The 13,931-nt window shown below is 41.0% G+C and overlaps 1 protein-coding gene across 1 annotated transcript in view; it reads right to left on the reverse strand.

The window, feature by feature from the left end:
- Positions 1-13,931, reverse strand: part of LOC136144155 (ATP-binding cassette sub-family C member 4-like) — a 143,314-nt gene that overhangs the window by 37,329 nt on the left and 92,054 nt on the right. Inside the window, 1 exon segment of the mRNA XM_065901813.1 lies at positions 5,477-5,627. Within this exon segment, the coding sequence (XP_065757885.1) occupies positions 5,477-5,627 (151 nt within the window).

Below are 13,931 nucleotides of genomic sequence, written 5' to 3' on the forward strand. Positions count from 1 at the left end.
CTTACCAGTTCATTATATCAAGTTCCTTCTCAAACATGCCTCTTTCCAAATTCTCTGGCATCCCTCCAGTTTTAATTGTTCACTATTTTTTCAGAAAACATAATGAAGTATAGTTTATTTACAAGTAATGTTTTCGTTTCTGGTATACAGCATAGTGATTCAGTTATATTTTCTGACTATTTTCCATTACAGGTTGTTACGAGATACTGAGTGAAATTCCCTGTGCTTGTTGCTTCTCTATAATATAAACAGTAGTGTGTACCTGTTAATCCCATACTCCTAATTTATGCCTCTCTCCCTTTCCCCATTCACAACTATGTTTGTTTTCTACATTGCTAAGTCTGTTTCTGCTTTGCACAGAGATTCACTTGAACTATTTTTTAGATTCCACATATAAGTGGATATTCTCTAGGTCCTTTTGTGTTGTTGCAAATGGCAATAGTTCATTCTTTTTCATGGCTGAGTAATTATTATTAATTTTTTCACTAATTAAAATCTAATTCTCTGAGTGTCCTCACCACACTGAATTTTGATGAGCTCCCTGTGTGCTGTCTCCTCCTGAGAAGTGACCCAAGAGCCGGGATAGAGTCGGTACATCCCCCACCCTGGAGCAGACCCAGACCCAGGACAGGGGCAGACGAGTAAGGGAGCGGACAGTCTGCCATCTCCGCCATCTGGGGACTCTCTCTGCACCTGCGCCAGGAGCCTCTGTGCAGGTCACAGAGCACCTGGTTCTGCACCGCCCTTGTGCCCACAGGACTGGTACAGCCAAGGGTTCTTTGAACAGTCTTGACTTCTGCTCTGGGAACCTGAAGGATATTTGAGGCATTTGGGAGTTACTCTGGCATGTGACACTCACATCACCCTTTTAGAATCTGACAGTGGGTTTGGGGTCTGGTGTCACATAACTGGCCATTCGCTTCCTGTCATCTTCTCTAAGAGCACACTGCCCACAAGCACCAGGGTCAGGCCCCTGCCCATCAGGGACCAGGTGGGCTGCAGGCTGCTTGGCAGGGAGGACCCCTTACAGTTTTCATGACCCACTGTGAACCATGAACCATGAAAAAGTCTATAACTTGTTCTCAGGGGTAGATTTTGAGTCTGTTACCTCCGTCTGTCATGAGTGATAACTGTGCTTTATCAACAGGAAATGCTGACATCACTCTGTTACTTGGGTATATCCTAGAGAAGACCTGTTAGCAATACCTTGGTGTTTAGGGGAAGTTAAGGTCACTTATCTTTCAGGAGGCAACAGAGGTTATATGCAACAATGATGAAAAAGAATCAAGGAGGAGAACTCCAAACTATTTTCAGGGTCTGACTCCTTAGCACAGTATGTGAATGCCTGTCTGGGCGACAGTTCAGCCAGTACCAATGTACACCTGGGCACTGCAGGTGTGTGTGTCAGAGGGGCAGGGGTACAAACGGGCAAAGACACAGAACCTTCTCTTGTGCTTGGTGGCCCTGCTTCTACAAGGAAGGAAGGAACAGACTTCCCCTGTGAGACACTGGGGCTCAGATGGGGTGGGAAGCCCTGGGCTGGGGGAGGACAGCCTGGGATGGGGGCCAGCTGATCATCCCCTCAGCCCTGGGGCTTTTTCCACCTGGAATCTGACCAGGAACCTTAAGTGTGAGGGGTCCTCACCTGTGAAACTGCTTTAAGGAAAAAAGCCTTCTGTGAACCGGGACATGATCTAACATTCCCCCACTTTGTGTAATTAACACAAAGAGCCTACAGTGACTTGCTGGTGCTTCTGAACATCCAGGTACATGTCTGTGGTCTTACTTTAACAGCCACACTATTCTCTCTGTTCATTACGTTGAGTAACTTTTAAAATTTTATTTAATTTCCTTTAATTTAATTTTGCGGCTTCCATCTTGGCTCAGCTGGTAAAGAATCCACCTGCAATGCAGGAGACCTGGGTTCGATCCCCAGATTGGGAAGATCCCCTGGAAAAGGGAATGGCTACCCATTCCAGTATTCTGGCCTGGAGAATTCCATGGACTGTAGAGTCCATGGGGTGGCAGAGAGTCGGACACAACTGAGAAACTTTCACTTCACTTCCTTTAATTTTGCACTTTTAAGACAGCATTATGAACACAGACTGAGCTCCTCCTCCAAATAAGAGAGGCTGGGAGCTCTGTTCTGGCCTTTTTTGGCACCCAGTAGGTGTCCCAACCCACCCCCAGAACTCATCAGTCTGGACACCGGGTGCTCACAGGGATGATGCAGGTGAATTCTGGGGCTGATCACCCTGTCAGGAGGATGCCAAGAGTCAAGATCCAGAGAGTGTGTGGAACTCACTAAAACCAGATTCTCATTTCCAGACCAAATGTTGTGACATCAACACTATTCATCATACACAAGGCTTTTGAGGAGGAAGTAGACGTGGCTGTTCCCCCAGGGAGATCCTGGAGTGAACTCTTCAGAGTGGCCTTCCTCATCTGATTCCCTCATCAGCAGATCAAAGCTGCAGGTGATTCTCCCCAGCAGGGATGGAGGGCGGGGTCAATTTTAGAAACAGGTGTCATCTCAGCCTTGAACACCAGGGAACTCAAACACCCCATCACCTACCTTACCTCATGTCCAAGAGTTACAGAGGGCTAGGGGAATCTGGACCCATGAAAAGCCATCCTGTTTCTCTCAAACCCTGAGCAAGATGCCATGATGAGTGAACTGGAGGGTCTACAAAGAAAATTAACTAGTACAGGGGAGACAGGATGTCAAGGCTCTGATGCTACCTTGCCTAGTGTAACACTATTTTCCCACAAAGACTGGGCTCCCTGTCCTGAAACAGACTGTGTAACAGACATGACATCAGTCAGCAGTCACAGACACATGTACCGCTACAGTTCACATGATTGACAGCTATGTCCTCCACATTCTTGATGGCACTTGGGGACACACACACAAGGTCTGCAAATCTTCCCTGGCAGGGGGAGGGCAGGGAACCACATGCAAGACTATGGACTGTCAGCTGCAGGTTATCACTGATGTCCTATGTGAGATCTGCTAGTTGTTACTGTATTCTTAATTCCCTCATGTACGAGGTTCTGGTGCCTTTGGTGATGGCCAGCAAGCACTTTACAAGCATCAACTCAAGAAATGCTCATGAGAACCCCACAGACTGAGGGATTAAGAGCACTCACTGCCCAAGATTAAGTATATTAACCCACCTAAGTGGTAGAGCAGACTCAACTCTGTCTTATTCCCAAGGCTGGGCTTTTAATCAAGGCCAAAATGTCTCAGAGAGAGAAAAATCATGGTTAAGGATGTCCTTATATGACTATATACATTTATCTCCAGACTTCGTTATTTGTGTTCAGAAAATCCCCAAATCTTACTCAGCTAATATCCAACAGCCTTCACCATTACTGTGCATCTTATTAAGCACCATAGGTCGAACAAAGCCCCTGGGAATCTGCCATGAGAACCACTTAAAACAGTAGATGTGAGGATCCATGGTCTGAATACATGTAGCACACATGCTAACCCTTCCTTATCAATGCCCATGGCAGATATTGCTACTTGATCGTAGGCCCCTTTTAGACAGAATTTGGATATGACTTCATCATTCTCACTCTGCCAACTGGCTAGAAAGGGGCAACCAAACACCACCCTGGTTTTATGTACTTCTCTGTGACTAATACTGTCTCACATTGTTGCAGCCTCAGGGTGGAAAAAAATCCCAATATTCCACAGGGATGGGGCCAAAGTTTTCAGACTCTCCAGATCAATACTGAGAAAATCCTGTACTACTTCTTGAAAAAAAAAAGTCTCAGGCAGTACCCTTCTCCCCACAGCCCTATGGATGGGAAGTGACTCTTGCCCCAGGCAGAGATCTCTGTCAAGTGTTCCTTTTAGAACAACCTCTCTCTGAATGTATCAGAGACCTGCTTTACAAGACTGTTGAATCTCTCCATTTCATGAAGGATCTCAAATTATAAAACATCTAAGGCTTTGTCTACACAGAAGACTGAATGTAGCTCATCACTTCCTCTTCTGCTTCCCCAGGTACCACCATCCTACCAAGTCACATCAGCAGAATGTCACACACACCTGGACGCTACTGCTCTCCTTGCACCCAAACATCACAAGACCAGACCTCATGGGAGGTCAGCTGGTTCTCTTGAGGAGTGAGAACTTTTTCTACAGCTTTTATAAAAGTGCCACCCTCTATCTTTTATCCAAACACTTGGGATAAATGCCTCTTAAGGACTCTTTATTATTAAAAACATGCAACTACAACAATAAAAAATCTTCCCTTGTCTTGATGAACTTATATTTTTTCAACTTTGTAGATATGAAGAACCATGGGACCAATATGCTTCACTTCTTGACTTGATTTCTAGAAATCAAGTTGGTATTGGTTTGTAGTAACTATCCATGGCTGTGGTTTCTGATACAAACATCTTCCTTCCTTGCTTTTTGACTATTTTTGTTATACCTTTTAAAAAATATGTAACAATTCTACTTTTCTTATGATTTTTTGTTTTAATATTGATGAAATGTTAGTGCATTAACAGTGAGATAAGCTCTGCATTATTTCATTCTCTCTGATTACCTGCAGAATAGAATAATTAATCATAAAATGTGTTCTCCATTATTGTAAAACTAGGAAGTTGAGTGGAATAACAGACTAAATGCTTACTGAATGGTTCCCTCTCCTGTTTCCTCCTAAGGGAATTATTTTCAGTTATTAATATATGAACAGCTTTGGGGAGGCAGGACCACAAACAGTATGGCATTACCCCAAATTGACAAAGAGCAAACCTGAAGATAACAGGGCTTATCTTTTCAAAGCATTTAATAACTGCAATTTAATTGCCACCTTTGGACATGCGAAAGGATGTACTTTTCAAATATATCACTTCTGACATATATTTCCTGATACCACCTTCATTTTCCTAATCATTTCCTTCCCTTGTCATTTCTTATAATTTCAGAGGAAGAAAAATCCCCTATTTTCCTTCTGGGTTTCCCTGGTAGCTCGACTGGTAAAGAATCCGCCTGAAGTGCAGGAGACCCCAGTTCGATTCCTGGGTCGGGAAGATCCACTGGAGAAGGGAAAGGCCACCCACTCCAGTATCTGGCGTGGAGAATTCCATGGACTGTATAGTCCATGGGGTTGCAAAGAGTTGAACACAACTGAGCAATACATGAGTTCCAACATAATGAAGTATTTTATCTTTTAGGAAATACTTATTGAGAAGCTGCTCTGTTAGGAAATGTGTCATAAACAAGACGAATGGTCCCTGTCCTCATGGGGCTCAATTCATCCTCCTTCTGCTAAAAGGCAAAGCTACAGCTGACACACCACCAGCTCCACGTGCCTTAAGGGTCACACTGACTCATATTATCTTGGCTAGAAATGCCAGAAGACAGTGTCTGCAGGATTTCAGGGGTAAGGTTAATTATAACATAAATTGAAGCCAGCCTGCACTGCCATCCCAACCTGAGAGCCCCAGTACTCACTTGTACATTCCAGGCATTTCACATCTCGTGACGTCTCTAAGAAATATCGCCGAAGAACATAGAAAATGATGCCAAGGGGAATCACGGGTATCGCAATCCAAGGAATCACTGCCACCATCACGATCACCACACCAATCACAAGAAGAAATGTCTGAAATAGCGAAAATAATATGGAGGACTCCTTATCAAGGATACTTTTCAAAGATAAGCTTTAATGGGTTCTTCTGTTAGGATTAAACTCCTTTCCTCAAAAGATGGATGAAATGGTAAAGAATACTTTTCCATCCAAATAAATAAAATTATAGGTAGTCCTCATGATATTTATTGTGTGCCCTAATGTTTTTTGTGTATATATTATCATCTGTCAAACACACTGATAAGACCTTTCTGGGTATTAGTTCTTTTGATATACTCACTAGCCCTATGAGTCAGGCATTATTACTGTTTTCTTTTTTTTAAGGCATTACTACTTTTAACAGATGAGAATATTTGAGGCTCAGAGTAGGAGTTGCATCCCAAACTATCAGGAGTCAGTAGGTGTTAGTGAAGAGATGAGCCAGCAGGTTTCACAGGTGAGGAATCCAGGTACTGCAGCTATACATGTAGGGATACAGAAGTGTTTAATTACAAATACAATGTCTAGAAATGTAGGCAAAAATTAAAATGATCTTTGAAAGTGAGAATTCCTCTTTCTTTGTTTTCTCTGCATAGTAAACATTTACTGAGCGCTAACTGCATATAAGGCCAAACATTTAAAACTTCACCGGTACTACTAATTCACTACTCCTCATGTTAGCCATACTGAGTGATAGTATTATTTTACAGATGGACACCTATGAGGCACAAGGAGAGAAAAAGCAACTTGATGGAGACTGCAAAGCATAAGTCATGGAGCTAAAGAGTCCAGCTATGAGCCATTTAACTTCGGCTCATTTAAATTTGCCCCCAACATATAGCCAACTTTCTATCATTATGCTAAGTACATAAAATGTCCATTTCAAAGACTAATGATTATAACAACAGCAGATGCCATCAACCAGGTATTTACTATATGCAAGGCACTGTGCTAAGAGTTCCATGAACACTCACTTAATCACCTCATTCCATTCCTCATTCCATGAGGTGATTTCATTTGGGGAAATGATCTTGTTCCAAAAACACAACAAGTAGAGTAGAAATTGAAGTCACTGAATGGTGCTAATTTAGGTATCTATCTTTATCAGGGAAGTATGATTATCATGGTATATAACTTTAGGCGACAGAAATGCAGTCAACACATCATCTGCCTGCTATGAAAGTGGGGTGAGCAATGTTCATCACAGCACTGTTTATTATAGCCAGGACATGGAAGCAACCTAGATGCCCATCAGCAGATGAATGGATAAGGAAGCTGTGGTACATATACACCATGGAATATTACTCAGCCATTAAAAAGAATACATTTGAATCAGTTCTAATGAGATGGATGCAACTGGAGCCCCTCATACAGAGTGAAGTAAGCCAGAAAGATAAAGACCAATACAGTATACTAACACATATATATGGAATTTAGAAAGATGGTAATGATAACCCTATATGCAACACAGAAAAAGAGACACAGATGTACAGAACAGAATTTTGGACTTTGTGGGAGAAGGTGAGGGTGGGATGTTTCGAGTGAACAGCATCGAAACATGTATATCATCTAGGGTGAAACAGATCACCAGCCCAGGTTGGATGCATGAGGCAAGTGTCCAGGCCTGGTGCACTGGGAAGGCCCAGAGGAATCGGGTGGAGAGGGAGGTGGGAGGAGGGATCGGGATGGGGAATATATGTAAATCCATGGATGATTCATGTCAATGTATGACAAATTACACTACAATATTGTAAAGTAATTAGCTCCAACTAATAAAAATAAATGGAGAAAGAAAAAAAAAAAAAGTGGATTGAGGTGGTAGAGACGTGCAGATTCACGTGGTCTGGGCCAAGGCCTCTGAAGTTTACCATCTCAGATAGATACAAATCCATGATGATCTACCCAAGCCACAGAGTGCAGTGGAACTATAGAGAACACATGAACTCTTTTTTGAGGACTCAAAGAAGTGACAGAAGATGGAATTTCACAGACTGGTTTAACAAACAGAACAAATGGCATGAATAACCTGCAGGGTATAAGCACAGTTGATGGAAATTTTGACCAAAAGGGAACTGGACTGGGAAGGTTGAGATGCTTGTCTGAGATAACACTAGTTGTTCTGTGTCCTTCAGTATCAGCACCTGCACCCCATGCTTGGTCAGTCCAGGGCAGCTAGCCCCAGTGTATCTCCGAGGGGTGGGTTAGCAGGGTAATGCCTGTATCATAGAGACTCTGGTTATCATTTCACAGCTCTTGCACATCAGTTTTCTCTGAAGATCTTCACAACCATTTTGTGAATGAGAAAAGCAAGAATTGCTATTTCCTTTTACAGACAAGAAACATGAAATTGGGAAGGTAATCAGTTGTCTTAAAGTTTCCCAGGAAGGTATTGCTTATCCTGGAGAAAGACAGAAGCAGTTTGTACTCAGGGAATCTCAGAGTCACAGCTGCAGGCAAGAGGCACCTGGAAGGAGGAGGAAACATCCAGAACTGTGACTCTGTGGCTAGGAGCCCTTGTGAATCAAAGTGTATTATCTGGACGGAGACCCATATGCTTTTCCTGTTTCTTCCCACCTCTGTCATAGTAACAATATAAAACTCAGAGTGAAGAGGATGCAATTCTGAAGAAATAAATTCCCATCATAAGTGAAGAAAAATGGGGCTAACCTCTCATATTATACCTACAGAAAACAATTTCTTACAGCCACCAGATTAACTATGCATCCCACCCTATTACATCCTTCATGGGGAGGGGTCCTTCTAGCTCCTTCTATGTTCTGGTCTTAAGTCACTCAACTTGCCATCACTAGTTGTGACTAATGACTTGCAAAATGTCAATGAGGAAAAAAACTAAATTACAGTCTTTTAGCAGACTCACATCATTTGGACAATATTCACCAGTTTCAATAATCTGATTCTCCCTAGGTGAGGGCCTTTTAAGACTAACCCAGCCTGGCAGATTACCTGGGAAGCAGAGGTAAGGTCAAAAAGAAGGACCACAGGAGCTGTGCCAAGCTTTTTTCCTTGAGTGCCCATAAAAAATTGGTAACTTCTGCTCTCAGAAGCTCCCAAGTTAGATTAGGTCCTTCAGATTTCATGCCCCTAAATTCTGAAGGAATGCAAACAGGCTTTCTTCTAAGAGTTTTATTTCTACCTGTAGGTTATCCTATAGCCAACTTCATAGTGCTCTGGATATTAAGTTATACAAATATATATACAAACACACAATGTATGGGTTTACATTTATATGTATCTATGTATATACACCTGTGAACCTTTCATTGCCACCTGTCTCAAACTCTTTACAGAAATTATAAGACAAAACCAGTATCTAAGCAAAAAGTCAACAATCTTAAGGAGCAACAAAAGTTTATGGTGTAAAACAAACATTCTTTCCTTGAAACGAATCTCATTTCCTCCTTCAACACTCCCAGGAATTCCAAGGAACCTAATCCAAGCTACACACACAATCCTCCCTGCCCCACATCTCACTGTATTTCATGCCCACATCACCATGGCCAGTGCTCTTGACCCCTGTCCCATTATAGCAGAGGTAATGATGTGTCTATAGCAAGAAACATGTTAAGCCAGAAGCAAGTCACCCAAGTCATGATGCCCCAAGATATAAGGGGAATCATTATGTTAATATGCTTATAAAACAGTTGAAGTATACCATTAGGGAATTTTATCCAAAGGAAGCAGAGATCAAATTGCCAGGATCCATCAGATATAGAAAAAAGCAAGAGAATTCCAGAAAAATACCTATTTCTGCTTCATTGACTAAAGCCTTTGATTGTCTGGATCACAATAAACTATGGAAAATTCTTATTCTTAAAGAGATGAGAATACCAGACCACCTTAACTGCTTCCTGAGAAATCTGTATGCAGGTCAAGATGCAACAATCAGAACCATACATGGAAAAACAGACTGATTCCAAATTGAAAAAGGAGTACGTCAAGGCTGTATATTGTCACCCTGCTTATTTAACTTACATGCAGAGTACATCAGGTGAAAAGCTAGCCTGGATGAAGCACAAGCTGGAATCAAGGTTGCTGGGGGAAATATCAACAACCTCAGATATGCAGATGACACCACCCTTACGGCAGAAAGCGAAGAAGAACTAAAGTGTTTCTTGATGAAAGTGAAAGAGGAGAGTGAAAAAGTTGGCTTGAAACTCAACATTCAGAAAACTAAGATCATAGCATCCGGTCCCATCACTTCATGGCAAATAGATGGGGAAAAACTGGAAATAGTGAAAGATTTTATTTTCTTGGGCTTCAAAATCACTGAGGACAGTAACCGCAGACATGATATTAAAAGACTTACTTCTTGGAAGAAAGCTACAAAAAACCTAGATAGTGTATTAAAAAGCAGAAACATCATTCTGCCAACAAAAGTCCGTATAGTCAAAGTTATGGTTTTTCCAGTAGTCAAGCATAGATGTGAGAGTTGGACCATAAAGAAGGCTGAGAATCGAAGAAGTGATGTTTTCAAACTGTGGTGCTGGAAAAGACAGTTGTCCTTGGATAGCAAGAAGGTCAACCAGTCAATTCTAAAGTCAACCCTGAATATTCATTGGAAGGACTGATGCTGTAGCTGAAGCTCCAACACGCCACCTGATGTGAAGAGCTGACTCATTGGAAAAGACCCTGATGCTGGGAAAGATTGAAGGCAGGAGGAGAAGGGGGCAACAGAGGATGAGATGGCTGGGTAGCATCACTGACTCAATGGACATGAGTCTGAGCAAACTCCAGGAGATAGTGAAGGACAGGGAAGCCTGACATACTACAGTCCATGGGGTCACAAAGAGTTGGACACTACTGAGCGACTGAGCAACAACAAATAGGATACACTAATATGTTTCAATTTATGAATCATTCTTTAAATAAGAGAAAAGAAACTTTCATAAGAAACATGAGTTCTAAGCCCAGAAAGCAAAATGAGTTGGGGGAAAAAACTAATTTTAATAAATATGTAAACCTCAAGGACACAGAATGAGGATGAGTAGATTAAACATTTAACATCTGTATTTGGATAATGGGAAAGTAATGAAAAATTCACCAGAAAGTCTCTACCTGTAGAATTAATACTGTATTCTAATATGGCAGATATTAGCATACTTCTTTCAAAAGCACAGTTTGAAATACAAGGTTCTGTTTACCTTCTCAGCATTTAACTTCCAAATTGCTTACAGTCCTGTAGGAATTCCTAATGTTACTATAATCCCTGTATGTTACTTTAAGCTTAATTCCAACAGATTCTGTTCCTGCTAGTCCCTGTGAAACTTGTGCCAAAGAACATGTTTTCTATAAGTATCAGTAAAAATGCATTCTTATTTTATATAAATAAACATGCCATCCATGCCTTTTGCTCACCCCATTCTTATGTGAATTCTCTCTTACTTACTCTCATGCTTACATTAAGCATGAAGTGAAATAGGTATTTAAGCTTTTGACTGTGTCAGTTCAGTTCAGTTACTCAGTCGTGTATGACTCTTTGCAACCCCATGGACTATAGTCCTTGGAGTTCTTCAGGCCAGAATACTGGAGTGGGCAGAAGCTCTTCCCTTCTCCAGGGGATCTTCCCAACCCTGATATCAACCCCAGGTCTCCCGCATTGTGGGCGGATTCTTTACCAGCTGAGCCACCAGGGAAGCCCAAAAGAATACACAGGTCTCTGTCAAACACCAGGCTCTTACTTCCAGCTATTTGCAGGACACCTCCACCTGGAAGTCCCAAACTTTAAGATAGTTGAACTATAAGTGGCAGATCTGGGGTTGGATCAGTGACACTAGAATTTTCTCTACTCACATTGCTAAGAATGCTTTATACTGAAATTAGGTAGCATTTTTCTCTGACTCTCTTTACATTAAGCAAAAATATGTGACAGATTCCGATTATAAGGGTTAACTAAACATGTGCTAAGTACATAGCAAGCCAGCCATCTTTGGAAACCCAACCTTGGCCTAGCTTGTAGTAGCAAAGAAACAGAACCTTTCACAAAATCTTTTCAAAGTAATTAACAATCACTGTCAAAATATGACATTGTTTTTATGGAAAGACGGCTTCTAGAGATAAATTACATAGCTAAGCTTAGCAGGACACACTTATAAATAAGTTTGCAGAAAAACAAAAAATCAGATATCTTTGCAGTAAAAGTCCTCTGCCTCCAAATCTCAGCTTACTTCTCATTGGTAACAGTGGATGCTGTCTGCAGTCAGATAGTCACTGCTGCATTTCTGTGTGCAGCTTTTTTTTTTTTTTTTTTTTTTACACTTTCATGTGGATTTATTCATGTAAATATATTTGTGTATAATAGATCCTAAAAATGGAATTGCTAGAATATAAGTGGAGCATGTTAGATTTCCACCAGTTTCTCTTGTTTTCTTTTTTTTTTTTATTAGTTGGAGGCTAATTACTTCACAACATTGCAGTGGGTTTTGTCATACATTGACATGAATCAGCCATGGAGTTACATGTATTCCCCATCCCAATCCCCCCTCCCACCTCCCTCTCCACCCGATTCCTCTGGGTCTTCCCAGTGCACCAGCCCTGAGCACGTGTCTCATGCATCCCACCTGGGCTGGTGATCGTTTCACTATAGATAATATACAGGCTGTTCTATCGAAACACCCCACCCTCACCTTCTCCCACAGAGTTCAAAAGTCTGTTCTGTACTTCTGTGTCTCTTTTTCTGTTTTGCATATAAGGTTATCATTACCATCTTTCTAAATTCCATATATATGTGTTAGTATGCTGTAATGTTCTTTATCTTTCTGACTTCACTCTGTATGAGGGGCTCCAGTTTCATCCATCTCATTAGAACTGATTCAAATGAATTCTTTTTAACGGCTGAGTAATATTCCATGGTGTATATGTACCACAGCTTCCTTATCCATTCATCTGCTGATGGGCATCTAGGTTGCTTCCATGTCCTGGCTATAATAAACAGTGCTGCGATGAACATTGGGGTGCACGTGTCTCTTTCAGATCTGGTTTCCTCAGTGTGTATGCCCAGAAGTGGTATTGCTGGGTCATATGGCAGTTCTATTTCCAGTTTTTTAAGAAATCTCCACACTGTTTTCCATAGTGGCTGTACTAGTTTGCATTCCCATCAACAGTGTCAGAGGGTTCCCTTTTCTCCACACCCTCTCCAGCATTTATTGCTTGTAGACTTTTGGATAGCAGCCATTCTGACTGGCATGTAATGGTACTTCATTGTGGTTTTGATTTGCATTTCTCTAATAATGAGTGATGTAGAGCATCTTTTCATGTGTTTGTTAGCCATCTGTATGTCTTCTTTGGAGAAATGTCTGTTTAGTTCTTTGGCCCATTTTCTGATTGGGTCGTTTATTTTTCTGGAATTGAGCTGCAGGTGTTGCTTGTATATTTTTTAGATTAATCCTTTGTCAGTTGCTTTGTTTGCTATTATTTTCTCCCAATCTGAGGGCTGTCTTTTCACCTTACTTATAGTTTCCTTTGTTGTGCAAAAGCTTTTAAGTTTCATTAGGTCCCATTTGCTTATTTTTGCTTTTACTTCCAATATTCTGGGAGGTGGGTCATAGGGGATCCTACTGTGATTTATGTCGGAGAGTGTTTTGCCTATGTTCTCCTCTAGGAGTTTTATAGTTTCTGGTCTTACATTTAGATCTTTAATCCATTTTGAGTTCGTTTTTGTGTTTGGTGTTAGAAAGTGTTCTAGTTTCATTCTTTTACAAGTGGTTGACCAATTTTCCCAGCACCACTTGTTAAAGAGGTTGTCTTTTTTCCATTGTATATCCCTGCCTCCTTTGTAAAAGATAAGATGTCCATAGGTTCATGGATTTATCTCTAGGCTTTCTATTCTGTTCCATTGTTCTATATTTCTGTCTTTGTGCCAGTACCATACTGTCTTGATGAGTGTGGCTTTGTAGTAGAGTCTGAAGTCTGGCAGGTTGATTCCTCCAGTTCCATTCTTCTTTCTCAAGATTACTTTGGCTATTCAAGGTTTTTTGTATTTCCATACAAATTGTGAAATTATTTGTTCTAGTTCTGTGAAAAATACCATTGGTAGCTTGATAGGGATTGCATTGAATCTATAGATTGCTTTGGATAGAATAGTCATTTTGACAATATTGATTCTTCCAATCCATGAACACGGTATGTTTCTCCATCTGTTTGTGTCCTCTTTGATTTCTTTCATCAGTGTTTTATAGTTTTCTATGTATAGGTCTTTTGTTTCTTTAGGTAGATATACTCCTAAGTATTTTATTCTTTTTGTTGCAATGGTGAATGGTATTGTTTCCTTAATTTCTCTTTCTGTTTTTTCATTGTTAGTATATAGGAATGCAAGGGATTTCC

The sequence above is a fragment of the Muntiacus reevesi genome, chromosome 11, assembly GCF_963930625.1.
Source record: "Muntiacus reevesi chromosome 11, mMunRee1.1, whole genome shotgun sequence".
In the NCBI taxonomy this organism is placed as follows: domain Eukaryota; kingdom Metazoa; phylum Chordata; class Mammalia; order Artiodactyla; family Cervidae; genus Muntiacus; species Muntiacus reevesi.